General features: G+C 46.2%; 2 protein-coding genes across 2 annotated transcripts; both read left to right on the forward strand.

Moving 5' to 3' along the window:
- Positions 1–312: 312 nt before the first annotated feature.
- LOC123425098 (phosphoserine phosphatase, chloroplastic-like) lies at positions 313–4,066 on the forward strand. The gene is made up of 8 exons (XM_045108765.1): positions 313–444; positions 1,006–1,252; positions 1,473–1,605; positions 1,689–1,796; positions 2,335–2,428; positions 2,733–2,882; positions 3,073–3,126; positions 3,626–4,066. Exons 2-8 carry the CDS (start codon positions 1,012–1,014, stop codon positions 3,749–3,751), a joined length of 906 nt encoding a protein of 301 aa, XP_044964700.1. The 5' UTR covers positions 313–444; positions 1,006–1,011; the 3' UTR covers positions 3,752–4,066.
- A 2,398-nt stretch (positions 4,067–6,464) lies between these two features.
- LOC123429627 (peroxidase 2-like) lies at positions 6,465–8,005 on the forward strand. Its single transcript, XM_045113646.1, has 2 exons — positions 6,465–6,822; positions 6,999–8,005. Exons 1-2 carry the CDS (start codon positions 6,508–6,510, stop codon positions 7,767–7,769), a joined length of 1,086 nt encoding a protein of 361 aa, XP_044969581.1. The 5' UTR covers positions 6,465–6,507; the 3' UTR covers positions 7,770–8,005.
- The last annotated feature ends 8,436 nt before the right edge of the window (positions 8,006–16,441 follow it).

Below are 16,441 nucleotides of genomic sequence, written 5' to 3' on the forward strand. Positions count from 1 at the left end.
ACAAGCTCCACTATCGCCAGCTCATTTACTTTTGCTCTTTTAGGCTAGATGGCTTATTTTAAGTCCCCCATTCCAGCCCTATGAAGCATGTAATAGATGATTATCTTCCAACCCTAGACGTCGGTGGCGTGTTGAACTCATTTTCCCCGAAACCTCAGCAATATAATCGCTCCTCGATCTAATTCTTGCGTGTGAATTCGGTTGCCGATGCATGTTTTTCTATTCGTCAGTAACCAGTTCCTTGACAAGGCCCAATTGTCATCGGAGGGTGGCAACATAATTCAGGTACGTGGTAGGTGACGAACACTACTCCCCTCAATAAAAAAAAAGGCGAGGAACGGTACGCTGCCCGTCACCGGCCAAACCACTGTTCGGCAAGGAGATCAGAGAGCTTCCGTATCGCGCCATCAGACGGGACGAAGAGCATTCTTCCGTTTTGCAAGCGTGAGTGCCCAGATCTTTCCTTCGTTGCTGGACTAGATTTCATCCATGCCCCCCCCCCCCCCCCCCCCTCTCCGATTCTCCATTCGCCATCGTTGCTGGACCCACCCTCCGAGGAGGGCAGGGCGGGCCGCCGTGCCGCGGAAACCCCGCTCTGCCCCGCACGGTCACCGTCGGAGGCGATGCACCGCGCGCTCCGCAGACTGCAGTGAGCGTGACGCAGCGCGAGGAGGGTGGGTGGCGCCGAGCGCGGTGGAGGACGGGGACGGCGGCCGCGGCGGCAGTCACCAGTCAGCAATCTGTTATCGGCGAGACAAGATACTGTAGGGCAAGGGCTCGCTCAACTTATGCTGTTGCCTGCTGTCCGTACCGATTCTTCGTGCTCCACTTCCCCAAAGCTTAATTCCAGCCCTGCGCCTTGTTTGCCGCTCTTTGCACCGCGTGACGCGCATGCCCATAGGGTGTTTGACGGTTTGCGTCAATGAGCTGCCTACAGTAAAGCATGATCATGAATTCTTGATGACCGAGTTTTCTCTAATTTGGCGTTTCCTTTTTTATTTACAGGCAGGCATGCATGGCAATGGCGTGGCCAGTCCGATCAGTGTACGCACCGGCCCGAGGCATCCTCTGTCGTCTATCCCTCGGTCACCTTTTGTTCGAGCCGCACACGCTTCACATTTGGTGATAGGAGTTGCAGATCCATTATTCCCTTGTGCTAAACTCTCGAAAGTGCGTGCTGTCGTGGCAGCAGCAATGGAGGTCTCCAAGGCCCCTTCCTCTTCTGGTTTGGCAAACCGCCAGCCATCCAAAGGTTTGTACTCCTAATTACCAAGAATTTCTTGTATTGGTTAATTGATGTGCGTCTCCAAGAAGCATAGAGGTTAGCTTCCCTTCCTTTTCTGGTTTGGGAAACCGCCAGCCATCCAAAGGTTTGTACTAATTACCGAGAATTTCTTGTATTGGTTAATTGATGTGCGTCTCCAAGAAGCATAGAGGTTAGCTTATGTAACCATTCCCCTGCTCATGCCCAGAGGTTCTTGAGACATGGCGCAATGCCAATGCGGTGTGCTTCGATGTGGATAGCACTGTATGCTTGGATGAGGGTATTGACGAGCTTGCTGACTTCTGTGGGGCTGGGCAGGCAGTTGCCGAGTGGACGACAAAGTAAATGTCACATATTCTGGAGTATGTTAGTTGCTTAGCATGTAATATCTTCCGAAAAACTAATCTTGGCCTATTGTTCTCAGGGCGATGACAGGGTCCGTTCCATTTGAAGAGGCTCTTGCTGCCCGGATCTCTTTAATCAAGCCATCTCTGTCCCAAGTTGAAGACTGTTTGGAGAGGAGGCCACCCAGGTGACCTTTACAAGTCCCAGCTTCAAGTTAATTCAAGAAGTTAATCACTATTTAGCTGCCGCTTTTGCGTTTCCATATTGGAAGGGGTTAGATATGTACTACTGAACATAGAAGAATACTCTTAGGAATGCTTAACTGGTTTCACTCCGCTTCTCCTCAAGCTAATATGAAAAACAGTAGCTACAGTATATGCAAAATAGGTTTGGTACCACAATATAAACACGATTTCAGAATAGTACCACCATATAGTCTAAGTTCTCTTTAATAACACTAAATGAGACATTGAAACACTATCTGCCTATAGCACTTTAGCCTTAACCTTTAGGCTGTTACGTGCCCTGCAACCACAACATAACCATTTTGAGTTATTTGCCTGGTGTGTTAATAAGGGATTTCCTAAGATCTCTGGCTACAGAATAATGCCAAGGTGGTATTTGTTAATCATTTATTCAGCACTGCAACAGATGTAATTTTTGTGTTGGATATGCACTGTTCATTTTCTTGGTTCATCGACATGTTTATCTGTTTGTATCTGCAGGATTTCTCCTGGAATCGCTGATTTGATTAAGACATTAAAAGCTAATAATACTGAAGTATTCCTTGTGTCAGGAGGTTTCCGGCAAATGATCAAGGTATATCTACACTAACACTAACGGCACTTTTGGAATCTGGATTATCAGAACAGTCAAATTTGCCTGTCCTTGAACAAGCTTTGCTTTTAAGACATCCATAGTTTGAATACAGAAATTAGTTCTAAATTTTCCGTCTATATTATTATTATTTGTTGAACAGTAAACAAGGATTTCTTTCTTCCCTCGATCTAAAAACAAGAATTCCTCTTTTCTTCACTTGAGAACATTTTAAATTTAATTTTGTGACTGAAGTTTCACATACATGCTTAAAGAGTCGTTAGTTTTCTATGTTTCTTGTTTCCAGCCTGTGGCATTTGGTCTTGGCATTCCAACAGAAAACATCATAGCAAACCAACTGCTATTTGGATCATCTGGAGAGTATGTTGGATTTGATCCCACAGAGCCCACTTCACGAAGTGGGGGTAAAGCAGTAGCAGTGCAACAAATAAGACAGGTCTAGTGTAGCTGTAACTTTTTATACTTCCTCTGTCCCAAAATAAGTGTCTCAAGCTTGGTACAATTACTTTATACTAGCTCTATTACAAAATTGTACCAAGCTTGAGACACTTATTTTGGGAGGGAGGGAGTATTACATTTATGTTCGTAATTTCTAGCTCTGTAGTGACTTTCTTTCATGTGTTCAGGATCATGGTTACAGTACATTGGTTATGATTGGAGATGGTGCCACTGATCTTGAGGTATATCTCTGGTTGTGACGAGTGATGCAAATAGCATGAGTGTATTTTTGCAATAAATGAGGTAGCAAGAAGGGCTATAAGTGCAAACTGCGCTAGTTCATCCTTTACAAATCCAGAATTCTGTGATGCAATGGCCCATCACTTACTAGCCAGTGTAGTGTGCGTGTGCGTGCGTGCGTGTGTGTTGGTGGGGGAGGGGGGGGGGTCTCTTATGGTACTTTTCCAGCAATCTAGTACTGCTTTACCATGCTGAAGGAATGAAGGGGTTGGAGAGTTCCATATTAATCGTATGGACTTCATGAGGACATGTTAAACATTCATACATGGCATTTAATTCTTGTCAACGACCAACAAATAATCTTTCTGTGAATGATGGTTACGCAGAATGTTGATCAGTTAGGAGTGTTATTAATATTCATTGCAATGAAAGAGCTATCGCTAAACACGCGGAATGAACAAAAATGTGCCTAGCTTAACTTATATACATGTGTCCTTGCAGGCTCGGCAACCTGGTGGAGCAGACTTGTTCATCTGTTACGCTGGTGTCCAGATGAGAGAAGCAGTTGCAGCCAAAGCTGACTGGACCGTCTTTGAATTTCAAGAGCTAATTTCTGAATTGTCATAATTCTGATACCTCACAGTGATTCTGAATCTTTCGCTGTTCACACCATGACAGATGATTGTATGTGCGCATGCTTGTGTTTAGCTGCATTACTTAATTGTAGGAGTACTTTGCATTTCCGTCATTCCTTTCATGAGGTGGTGCTGGAGCTCAAGCTATGGTTGTGTTTCCGAAATCTGGTGGTTATGTTTTTCTCTTCACATGTTGGTGGTTATGTTTTTTGTTTTCGTCATGGGTTGATGGTTATGTAAGAAAACCTCATAGGTATGTATTAATATTGAAATTTATGGTTATGTATTGATACTGCAACTATTTAAACATGGTTTATGTACCTATAGCACCATCACCAATATGTTTAATCCAAATAAAAAATACTACTCCCTCTTATCCAAATTAATATCTGCTGCTTTAGTAAAACATTTAACCAGACCTCTTAGAGCATCTATAGCCGGACCCTTCATACCCGTCTCAAACACCTGGGCAGCTCGCCTAGTCACTGGTTGGTCATGAAATTAGGATCCAGATGGACCCTTCAAACCAGCCTCAAATGCCCGGGATTGGCCGGCACCCTCTCATATCTAGTCCAAATATAGGGCGGATATAGCGGAGCTTGGGCACGTCCGCCACGTCAGACCTGGCATCCCAACCCCATTGCAAATTGGACCAAATTCACCGCGTAGACCAGCCAGATCCATTTGTTGTTTTCCACTCTTCTTCCTCACCGTGTCGTCCGTCTTGCAGCTCCTCCGCCGTGCGCGTTCCTCCGTCGTTCGTAGCCTTTGCCCCGCCAGTTCCGTCACATGAGTCTTCTGTCTCATATCCTTGTCGCCGAGGACGTCGTCGCCAGTCTCGAAGACACTGCGGTACGTCCGACAATTCTCTCGCTCTGCCTTGCGCTGGATGTGTTCGACACAACGTCTGACTGGATTTTTTGGTCAATGTTTTAGGGGAAATGATGAATTCAGATGCTTCGTCCGGCGAGGAGTATGGACCGACGAAGCTTGATCAACTGATTGAACATGAATTCTTTGATTCATCGGATTAAGAAGAAGTGGACATGATCATGTTCATGACCATGCAAGAGGATATGGACTGGCAAGTGGATCATATTCTCAATTTCAAGGGCTCAATCGAAGGGAGAAGAGTGATCAATCGAGGATGAGGGTGATGGTGTAGCTCAAACCAATGATTTTAAAGCACGTGGAGAACAAGTTGAAATCCCGAAAGATCAAGATGTTATTCATCTTATGAACTTTCTGCAGATGCATCAGAATCTCCGAGACCATCACGTGCACGCTCAACTACTCAATGAACTGGTGGAGCATATGTGGACCCACAATGGAAATCAAAGAGGAGATGATTGATTGTGCACTTCAAATAAATTTGTTGTAAACGCTATTTATGTTCGGTACCAACATTTGTTATTTACGTGTGACATTAGTTTGTGTGATCGACGTGCATGATTTCGCATGGATTTAAGAGTCTGGATACGAGATATGTGGCTGTGTGGAACGATTTATGAGGGGCCGTCCGAATATGACAAAAGGTCTACTGGTGGATCTATCGTTTTTCTTGGTTCTAATCTTTAATCATGGAATGCAAAGAAATAAGCAACGGTCTCTCGCTCTAGTACTGAAGCAGAATATAAGTCTCTTGCAAATGCAACAACTGATGTAATATGGATGAAAACTTTGCTAGACGAGCTAGGAGTTGAACAACCACATGTCTCTTGTTTATGGTGTGGTAATCTTGGAGCAACTTATCTCTCTGCCAATCCAACGTATCATGCAAGGACAAAACACATAGAGATTGACTTTCTTTTTGTCAGGGAAAGAGTTGCTAGAAAATTGTTGGAAATCATGTTTATCCCGACATGAGATCAAGTGGCGGATGGGTTTACAAAGCCCTTACAGATTCGACAACTACAAGCCTTTAAGGACAACGTAAACCTTGACATGTTCAGATTAAGGGAGGATGTTAAACAATAGGCTTGTAGATATTTGTGTAATTGTGTAACGAATGTCACGATGATGTAATTGTATGTGTCGAGTTGTAACCGGCAGGTAGTTGTCTAGATATGACCCTAATTTTATATAGCTTGAAGTATGGGTCAAGACTAGATAACCACCTGCCAATGATGTAATCGTTGATCTATATAACACACACACGTTCCTGCCTCGAAGGCATGCGCTTCACCTTTTTTCTTTCAAAGTGAAGGTATTGCTACCCGCAAAACAGAAAAAGTGAAGGTGTCGCTAGTTCGCTACCCGATGATAGAACCGATATTTCTCTTTCAAGAATTATGATAGGACTGTTTATCGTGCTGTCTTAACTAACAGAACACCCAGTCCAATCGCTCTCTCAAGAGCAAAGCCCTTTGAATAAGTGGCAAAGTGGCAATATCAAATCATTTCGTGCCCAGTTAGGCAGTTAGACAAGCACCAAGCTATCGGTGTAATCATCAGTTTAATGAAGCAACGGCTAGCTGTTCAACACTTAGCACAGACACGGATCAATGTCAACTGCTTGACATGGTAGCGCTACCCGGTCCACAGGCGATTGTGCTCGCCATGTTCAGTTCTGCTGAGAAAAATAATTTTCCGGGAAACGACATTCCTTGCACGATTGCTCCTTTGGATCAGCTCCGTCTCGTCTCTGAGGTGGCTATAAATAGGCATGCAGAGGCAGCGTCTTCTCATCACCACCCAAGCTCACGAGACACACCAATCAAGCAGCCCGAGCGAGCCAAGTTCGCGACGATGGCCAAGCTCGCCGCCGCCCTGACCGTGCTCGCGTTGCTCGGCTGCATGGCGCGCGAGTGCCAGGCAGGGTACGCCAGCCCGCCGCCGCACACCCCGTGCTCTCCTGGCCACCCTTCGACTCCCCCGAGCACAGCTACTACTCCTCCTCCGGCGACCACCCCGAGCCCACCAGCCTCAGCGGAGCTCGTGGTCGGCTACTACCAGAAAACGTGCCATCGCGCCGAAGACATTGTGAGGGAAGCCGTGCGTAATGCCAATGCCGGCATCATGGCGGGGCTCGTCCGTCTCTTCTTCCACGACTGCTTCATCAGGGTAAGAATTGTGCAGATGCTTGGTTGGCATTGCTCAACAACTAATTACTACGTGCCTCAATGGATGCAGTGGCCGAAAATGGTGTGAACATCACTGGTTCATCAATGTGCTGTGAAATGTGTGGGCTGATGTATCATGTGTGCACCTCTAACCTCTTGATGTTTAATTATGTACAGGGTTGTGACGCCTCCGTGCTACTCGACCAGGCCGACCCTAGCAGCGCGACGGAGAAATTTGGCCTCCCCAACCTAAGCCTGCGCGGCTTCGAGGTAATCGATGCGGCAAAGGCAAGGATTGAGAAGGAGTGCGGGAACGTCGTCTCGTGCGCCGATGTCTTGGCCTTCGCTGGTCGTGACGCCACCTACTTCCTCAGCAACAAGAAGGTCTACTTCGACATGCCGGCCGGCCGCTTCGACGGCCGTGTCTCCTTGATCAACGAGACACTTATCCACCTTCCCCCGCCCTTTGCCACCGTGGAGCAGCTCAAGGCTGGCTTTGCCGCCAAGGGGCTCTCCGCCGACGAGATGGTCACCCTCTCCGGTGCACACACCATCGGGGTCTCCCATTGCTCGTCCTTCGACGACGACTTCTCCGACCGCCTCAATGCGAGCACCTCCGACATGGACCCCAAGTTGATGAGGTCTCTCGAGAAGCAGTGCAGGTCAGACACCGGCAGCGACAACACGGTGGTGCAGGACATCAAGACCCCCAACAAGCTGGACAACAAGTACTATAAGAACGTGCTCAGCCACGAGGTGCTCTTCGCATCCGACGCTGCGCTCTTGATGGCGGATGACACGAGTGCGGCGGTGCGTGCCAATGCCGACGATAACAATGTGTGGGAGGAGAAGTTCAAGGCGGCCATGGTGAGGATGGGTGCCATCGAGGTCAAGACCAGTGCCGATGGTGAGATCAGGAGGAGCTGCCGCGTCCTCAACACGTACTAAATCAACCGGTCGTCCATCAAATCATGATGGCAAATCTTCCACTGCTTGAGATTAAGAATGAACCCATGCTTTCTCACGAGCATGGAATTTATTTTTCTTTAATGTTTAAATTGATTTACCGTTCCTGAGTTTTTTTAAATTTTGATTTACCACCTTACTATTGTATTCATTCTTGTCTTTTCCTTGGGTTTGAACTGTAATAACATTTTCCTGAAGCATTTTATAATGAAAGTTGTTTGCACCACAGTCTTGAGATATTAATAGTTCTCATTCAAATGTTTTTCCTTCCGTTCTTTTATTTTATTCATGAATGAGGCGGAAAGGAAGTTGTTTCGAAGAGAACATCACAAAGCCCCTTCTTTCTCTAGTGCATTAGTTATTTAGAAAAAAGGAAAACAAAATAATCTTTTAGAAGTAAATCAGAAAGGAATTAGCCAGACAATCTGACACAAATACAAGATAGATAAAAACAATGGGTTTCTCTCTTGAGGCCCAGCAGTAATTGGAAGACTAGAACATCGAAAACTTTTGCGGTTCAAACCCAATGGATTTCTCTTCATTTCAAACCCAATGGATTTCTCTTCATGTTTGTTGTTCCAGGCCTCTTCTTCAAAGAGCTATATACACTCAAGAACTTCCAACCTCAACTTTTGCAGAGGAGCACCTGGAATTTTACATCTAATTTTCACGGATGATAATCTATGTTTTTTCAAAGCTTGATTCAGCCAACTGTCGTCAAGCAAATTATAGCAAAATTTGAGAAGAGTACATGACAACTATTAAGTCCCTCCAGATGCACTTTACTTTTCAATGAGGTTCGCGACCCATGGGGCACAATATTAAATTTAAAACATATTATGGGTTACACCAAGCTCCTTCGATGAAAGATGAAAAAATAAATCAAGTAATTCTGAAGAATGCATAAAGTTTTTAGAAATAATTGATTTTTTCATATTTTTTTGATTTTACTGTTCACACTGATCTCAAATGAGCTCAAGACCAAAAGAGGACTTTCGACCTAGAGATCCCTACATCGGAAGGTAGAGTGAAAGCTAAGAAATTTGAGCCAATCAAGAAAAGATTTTCCAAAAAGATTATCACACTGGAACGAGTTATACATGCCACCGAGGAAAGGAGATCCAAGTCAGTACCTACACTTTTCTAAGATGCCAACTATGTTCTACGATGAATATATGGGTCTGATTAGAAAATTTTGAATTTTTTTGAAAGGACCATAATGAGCGGCAAAAGAATTTCAACTAGTCTTTCTAGGATATATAGCTTGATCAAACCAACTCCCTTTGTGTTAAAATAAGTGTCATATTGCCAGAATGGAGTGAGTAAAAACTAATGAGATGTAGGTTTTAGAGATCTATTTTTGTTTTGTCATGGATAGACGTGTCTCAGATCATACACAGATTACTGATTTGGCTTGGAGTGCAACGATTATATAGGGCCATGGGCAGTCCGGCCCGGCCCGAAAATCTTGGGTCAGGGCAGGCCTAAACCAGCCATCGGGCTGGGCTTGGGCCTGGTATTTGAGCCCAGTGGTCGGGCCAGGCCGGGCTCGGACTTGACAAAAACTAATTTTACGCCGCGGTCGGGTCGGGCTGGTTGGGCCCATTCTGTCTTTTTGGGCTCGGGCCTAAGTTTGGCCCAATATTTAGGCCCAAAAGTCCAACCGGGCTGGACTCAGGCCTGGGTTTTCAGCATCGGTTTTTTTTGCCTCGGCCCGAAGCCTGGCCGGGCCCGAAGAAGCCCACGTATAGCAACGAAGCACGAGAGCATAAACAGTAAAATCAAATAAAATACAAAATATAATAAAGATTAAACTTTTCTTTTGGTTCAGATACTCTAATGTGTAATATGTGTGTATAACTTCGTGGTGTGCGGACATTAAAAATACAAAATTTGGTTGTGATTTTTTCTTTTGAAAAGAACAACGTCTAGACCTGATTGTTTTTCTACTAGAGGTCCAATAATGTTAACATAAATTTTTGTTTGCACGCTCCTTGCATTGAGCATCTTCGGTGTGAAAAAAATCACAATATTAAAATTTATTTAAGACTTTTATTAAAACAGTTCACTATTTTTATTAATTCAGCCTACACTACTCTACCCTGGGCTGGCAATGGGCCGCCATTCTTAACCCTAAGCCCACTAAGGAGGTAACTCTGGGAAGAAGTCCATGAACTATCACGCGAGCTATATATTATCCGACGTGGCATGGTAGTACCCCTCGCCTGCAGCGCCGCGCGTATAGGCCGGCCCATTAGGGGTCGCTCGATCAAACGTTTCCGTATTCGTTTGCTGTTGTTTTAAAAAGCAATTGTGATTTTTTTTCTATTTCCTCCATTTCTAAATTTAAGTCTTTCTAAAGATTTTATTATGAACTACATACGGAACAAAATGAATGAATCCATATCCTAAAACATGTCTATATAAATTTGTATGTAGTCCATAGTAAAATCTCTAAAAAGGCTTATATTTAGAAAAGGAGGGAGTATATATGATTGGAGAAGTCTTATTTTTTTCTGGGTTTTTTTTCTTTATGGTTATCACTGTATTGGACTGTTTAGTTCTATCTTGTTTATTTTTATTTTTATGGTATTTGGTTTTTATTTTCCTTATTTATCTTTATTCTATTTTATATTTTCGTAGGTTTGTTTTTTTATACATACACATGTCTATTTTTCATATACATCAGCAACATTTTTTATATGCTTAACACTTACCAAATACATGCTCAATCTTTCCAAAATTTATATCTTGATGTCTACTTTTTTATGTACATTTTACATTGGTAGTATATTGTACAAATATTTTTTATACATGTTCATTTAAAAAAAATACCTATTGTTTTTTGGTTGGATGAACGCTTATGTCTACATCTTTACTGAATGAATGTTTATGTCTACATCTTGTAATTATATTTTTTACAAAAATACTTGTTGAAGAAATAAATAAAAATGAATATAGCTATAACAATATATTTCAATATATTCATTCTCTGACAAAGTACTTCTATAAGGAGGGTGTTTATTTTTTATGTCTACTTTTTTCATATAGATTGTGCATTTTCTTATACATTAGGAGCATGTTGTATTACACGTTAAATTGTCTAAAAACATGATCAACATTTTATAAACCTATATATATATCCACTTCTTCGAAAAATATTTCAGAACGAAGGGAGTATATTCTTTATGGCTACCTTTTCCATATACATTATGCATTTTCTTAACCACTAGGAGCATTTTGTATTACACGTTTAAATCGTCCAAATACACGATCAATATGTTTTAAACCTATAGTTGCTTATGTCTACCATTTCCCACACATTGCACATTTTATACATTGGAGATGTTTTATTCTATACACATTTAATCATTTTTAAAGGTATGATTCACATTTTTCATAAAAATGTAGGAACTTATCTTTTTTTATTCCAATTTTTCCCATACATTATGTAATATTTTTATACACATTTAACATTTCTTACATGCATGATCAAGAGTTTTCAACTTCTGTATATAGTTTTTTAAGTAGATATATTTAGGAAAATTTATAAATGCAAGCAAAAAGTAAAAAAACAACTAAGACGAAGCAAAAATGTGAAGAAAACGAAAACAAAACCTTGAAGGTCTCTGCCGAGCTTGGAAGGCCCAGTTGGGCGGGTGCGTGAAGCTAGGCGTCCTTTTGTCACACGAAATCATTAATTTGAAAGTACTCCTTTTAAAAATCACTCGCACCTTTGCACCTTTAAAGGTTGCGACAATTGACGTACTTCATGCGTGTCATCTGTCGCAACCAGAGAGTTTTCTATTTTTTCGTAGATTTATATTTTTAAATTGTTTTATCTCCTAAACCGTACATCCAAATCTTGAACCGTTCTAACCGTTGGATTTCTCGCATTGATATCTTTAAAACTAGATCTCACGTTGATAGGCTTTGACGAATTTTTTCATAAAAAAATTCAGACAAAAAAAATCGTGCCTCTTGTGATAAAAAAAACAAAAAATGCCTTTATTTTCTTTCCGAGAAGCACGTTCATGGCTCTCACGAAGGCAAAATCACATGTCTTACGGAAGCAAAATCGTGCCTCTATCAAAAAACGTTTTTTTCCCTTTTCGAGAGGCACATGCGTGCCTCTCACACAGACAAAACCGTGCCTCTCGTGGAAAAAATAAAACACGTTTTTTTTCTCTTTCTAGAGCCGTGCCTCTCGCGGAAGCAAAACTATGTCTCTCGCGGAAGCAAAATCTTGTGTCTCGCAAAAAAAAAGGTTTTTTTCTTTTTCAAAAGGCACAGTCGTACCTCTCACGAAGGTAAAATCGTGCCTCTCGTCAAAATAAAACCATGCCCTTCTCGCAAAAAACAAAAAATACGTTTTTTCCAAAAAAAATGAAAATTTTCATCAAAAGGATAAGAGCATCTCTAGCAGACCTCGTATAATGCCCCGACCCACAAAATAACCGTCAAAATACGGGTCGAGGCAAAAAATGTTACCAGACCAGACCCAGCAAACACGTCCGACCTGTAAAAATTTTTGCGGGGCGCGACAAAAGTTCGCCCTCATCCTTCAGATTCACGGGGTGAGAGGCCGACGTGAGCTCGCCCCTTATCTGCAACAAGATTTGGCGCGAGGGAACTTTGCGCGCCGTTTGCCCCGCTCCCCCTTCCTCGGCAGCAGTTGCCCCGCCCACCGCGTGCTCGGGCCTTCTTCCCCGGCATTCTTCGCCGTCATAGAAGCCTTCCAGCCGGCGGATCTCGTCACCGTGGAGATCGCGCACACGCAATCCCGTCCGACGGATCTTGATGGGGTTATAGTCCTAGGATAGGGTCATAGGCCTGCCCTATAAGTCCTACCCAAGGACTACCCTTCATAAGGGATAAGGCCCTTAGTCAGTTCTGACTGAATTAAGGACTTCCCATCATCCAGTCGGTGACGAATCCTCCAGCACCCAGTCGAAGATGAGCATTCGGAGTGTATCAAACTAACCGACTGGATTCCACTCTGTGCATCGTAACCCCCTGGAGGGAAACGATCATACGTTTCCATGTGCCTTTATTAGCATTTAATACGTACATTACTTGTAACGTAGGCATTTATTCGCCACTACTCCACCCCTGTGCACCGAACCGTTGTGAAGGGCAGCACACTCTATATAAGCCACCCTTCCCCACTGGTGCAGGGGTTAGCAATTCACTGTAATCCATATTCCACTCGACAACAAGCTCCCAGAGCACTGAGACGTAGGGCTATTACCTCCACCGTAGAGGGGCCTGAACTCATACAACCTCGCCGTAGCTAAGGCTCTCCCCATCCTTTCGTACCCTACACATCTACTGTCAGACTTATACCCACGACAGTTGGCGCCCACCGTGGGGCAGGCGTCTAAGCGACTTCCGGCGAGTTTGCGACTACATCTTTTTGTCATGTCATCCGGTGGAGATTTGAGCATGGGTCACAAGAACCTCTTCGGTGCTCTCTCCTTCGTCGTCGACGATTCGGCGTGGCTTCGGGATGCCCCTCTCGACGTCGGGGCGCTCCCCCGTCACGGGGCTACGCACTTCCGTGCCGGCGCCCGCGGTATTCTTCTTCTCCAGCAGTCGGCTCCGGTGTCGACCTTCACCGCCGTCACGCGCCGCAACAAGCGGTCCCGCCGTCCGCGGCTCCAGCGTTGGGTGCAACACGCCCAGGCGCGCCAAAACGCGACTTCACAAGTGGCGGTCCTAGAGTCGGTTGTGGTTGCCTCGCCGTCCCAGCGCTCGGACTCGGTTCCGACTGAGTTTCCTTCCAAGTACTTGGGTCGCGGGCCTGCAGCAGAAGTGCACATGGCCAACTCCCATGAAAGTCCCCGCCAAACTGGCCGGAACGAGCACGAGATCGGCAAAACATCCGGCGCTCGCCGTCCGCCCCGCCGTTCTGCCTGTCGGCACACTCGGCGAAGCAACGTGGAGGTGTTCCGCACACCCATCCTCAACTTAGCTGCCGCCGCCAAGATAGCCGATTCCCTTCAGTCGACTGATTCAGAGGCTGGCAGGGGGATCGAGCAAATCCGCGCCCTGTTGCACACGGCGCAACAGCAAAATTCGGCGGTCTCCCAGTCGCACAACAGGATCCACAATAGTTCTGTTCATGCGAACATGCATCGGTCAGTTCACAACCCTGGTTCTCATCAGCGACACAAGGGAGGCAGCCGTTCCATAAATCCCGAAGATCGTCGCCGTTCACGCACCCCTACGCGGGGTGGGCCCTATGGGCCCCGGCATCATGATGATCGGCGTTCAGTCGGTGACACTTACGATCCAAGGCCCAACGCGAGAGGGCATATCGCCCAGCGGAGGGTTGACAGGGGCCGAGCCCACCGCGATGGTCACGATATGGACCGTCCGAGTGGAAGTAGGACCATCGTCTCTGGTCCCGAGTGTCTCAGTCGAGCCATCCGGTCGGCTGACATCCCTCCCAACTTCCGATTGGCGACGGGGATCAGCAAGTTTACAAGAGAATCCAAGCCAGAAACATGGCTGGACGACTACCGAGTGGCGGTCCAGATCAGAGGAGGGGACGACCACGTCGCCATGAAGCACCTCCCTCTGATGCTCGACAGCTCGGCACAAGCGTGGCTGAACCAATTGGCTCCCTCAAGCATCTACAGCTGGGCAGATCTGGCCCGAGTGTTCATCAGGACCTTCGAAGGGACGTGCAAAAGCCATGCTGGCCTCGTGGAGCTCCAGCACTGTGTCCAGAAGCAGAATGAGCCCCTGCGCGATTTCATTCAGCGTTGGACGACCCTCTACCACACGGTGGAGAATGTCACAGAGCACCAAGCAGTCTGCGCTTTCAAGGCAGGCGTGGGGTACAGAGATCTGTACCTGAAGTTTGGTCGAATAGGCGACATTTCCATGAGCAAGATGATGGAGATAGCAACACGCTATGCAAATGGCAAAGAAGAGGACCGCATCTGTAGCGGCAAGCACAAAGCAGTCGCCGATGGAGATGGGAATAACACTCGGAAGCAGAAGCAGAAAGCTCCGTCCACTCCGCAGGCAAAAGCCGCAGCTGTTACCAATTCCAAGTTCAAAGGCAAGGGGAAGGCTCAATTCACCCCCAAGAAGAAGCAGTTCAGCAACCCCATCCTAGACCAGCCATGTCCGATTCACACGAAGATGGATGAAGAGGGCAACGCCATATATCCGAAGCATACCACTCGGCAATGTCGCGTCCTGATCCAGGGGTTCGGCGAAGGGCAACCGAGTGAAAAGGGCAATGAGCAGGATGAGGAGGACAAGGAGGATCCGTTCCCCCAAGTCCATGCAACACTGATAATTTTTGCTGACGTTGAGAGCAAGAGTCGACTGAAGCTGGTGAACAGGGAGGTGAACATGGCCACGCCGACCAACCCCACGTTCCTCAAATGGTCTCAGACTGCGATCACCTTTGACCAGTCGGATCATTCAGCACACGTACCCACCCCAGGGAAGCAGGCTCTGGTCGTCGACCCGGTGGTGGAAGGAGTCCGACTGCGCAAAGTCCTCATGGACGGCGGCAGTGGCTTGAACATCATGTACGCCGACACTCTCAAGGGGATGGGCATTACGATGTCCAAACTCAGTGAGAGCAGCATGCAGTTCTATGGAGTCGTCCCTGGACGAAAGGCCAAGTCACTCGGCCAGATCGCGTTGGACGTCGTCTTCGGCTCCGACAAGAACTTCCGCAAGGAAAAGCTGATGTTCGAGGTGGTGGACTTCCAGAGTGCGTACCACGGGATTCTGGGCCACCCGGCGTATGCGCGTTTCATGGCCCGTCCGTGTTACGTGTACCTGAAGCTGAAGATGCCATGCCCGAAAGGTGTGATCACTATCACAGGCAATCGGCAGCGGGCCGAGGAGTGTCTGCAGCAGGGATCGAGGATCGCCGATCAGCATATGGCTGTCCTCGAGCTTGATGAGTACAAGAAGACAGTCGACCCCGCTGACTTGATGCGTTCGAAGAAGCCAGCTTCAGAGTCCGCATTCCAGTCGGCGGGAGAGACGAAGAAGGTCAGCATCCACCCGACGGACGACACCACTGCCCCGACGAACATCTCCACCACCCTCGATCCTAAATAGGAAGCCGAGCTCATCCAATTCCTCCGTGAGAACTGGGACATCTTCGCATGGAAGCCCTCTAACATGCCAGGTGTACCCAGGGAGTTGGCTGAGCACCGACTGCATGTGGATCCTACCGCTCGGCCTGTCCGAGAACGCCTACGTCGGTCCGCCGCGCACAAGAGGAAGGCAATCGGAGAAGAGGTAGCCAAGCTTTTGGTAGGCAACTTCATTCGCGAGGTACACCACTCCGAGTGGCTCGCCAATGTTGTCATGGTGCCCAAGAAGGACAAGTCGCTCCGAATGTGCATCGACTTCAAGCATCTCAATAAGGTCTGCCCGAAAGACCATTTTCCGCTCCCCTGCATCGATCAAATTGTCGATTCGACTGCGGGTTGCGAGCGTTTGTCATTTCTTGATGCCTACCTCGGGCTATCATCAGATCCGTCTGTATGGCCCCGATGAATTAAAAACAGCCTTCAGCACCCCATTCGGGTGCTTCTGCTACATCACTATGCCATTTGGTTTGAAGAATGCAGGAGCAACCTTTATGCGCATGATCCAAAAATGCCTCCTCG

The sequence above is a fragment of the Hordeum vulgare genome, chromosome 2H, assembly GCF_904849725.1.
Source record: "Hordeum vulgare subsp. vulgare chromosome 2H, MorexV3_pseudomolecules_assembly, whole genome shotgun sequence".
Taxonomy (NCBI): Eukaryota; Viridiplantae; Streptophyta; class Magnoliopsida; order Poales; family Poaceae; genus Hordeum; species Hordeum vulgare.

What these genes read in the sequence shown, in the direction of transcription:
- LOC123425098 (XM_045108765.1), top strand. Translation starts at nt 1,012, where the DNA reads ATGCATGGCAATGGCGTGGCCAGTCCGATCAGTGTACGCACCGGCCCG. An exon ending in TTGGAGAGGAGGCCACCCAG is followed by an intron (nt 1,797 to 2,334) that starts GTGACCTTTACA and finishes TTGTATCTGCAG; the next exon opens with GATTTCTCCTGGAATCGCTG. An exon ending in CAGTGCAACAAATAAGACAG is followed by an intron (nt 2,883 to 3,072) that starts GTCTAGTGTAGC and finishes TCATGTGTTCAG; the next exon opens with GATCATGGTTACAGTACATT.
- LOC123429627 (XM_045113646.1), top strand. Translation starts at nt 6,508, where the DNA reads ATGGCCAAGCTCGCCGCCGCCCTGACCGTGCTCGCGTTGCTCGGCTGC. An exon ending in TCCACGACTGCTTCATCAGG is followed by an intron (nt 6,823 to 6,998) that starts GTAAGAATTGTG and finishes AATTATGTACAG; the next exon opens with GGTTGTGACGCCTCCGTGCT.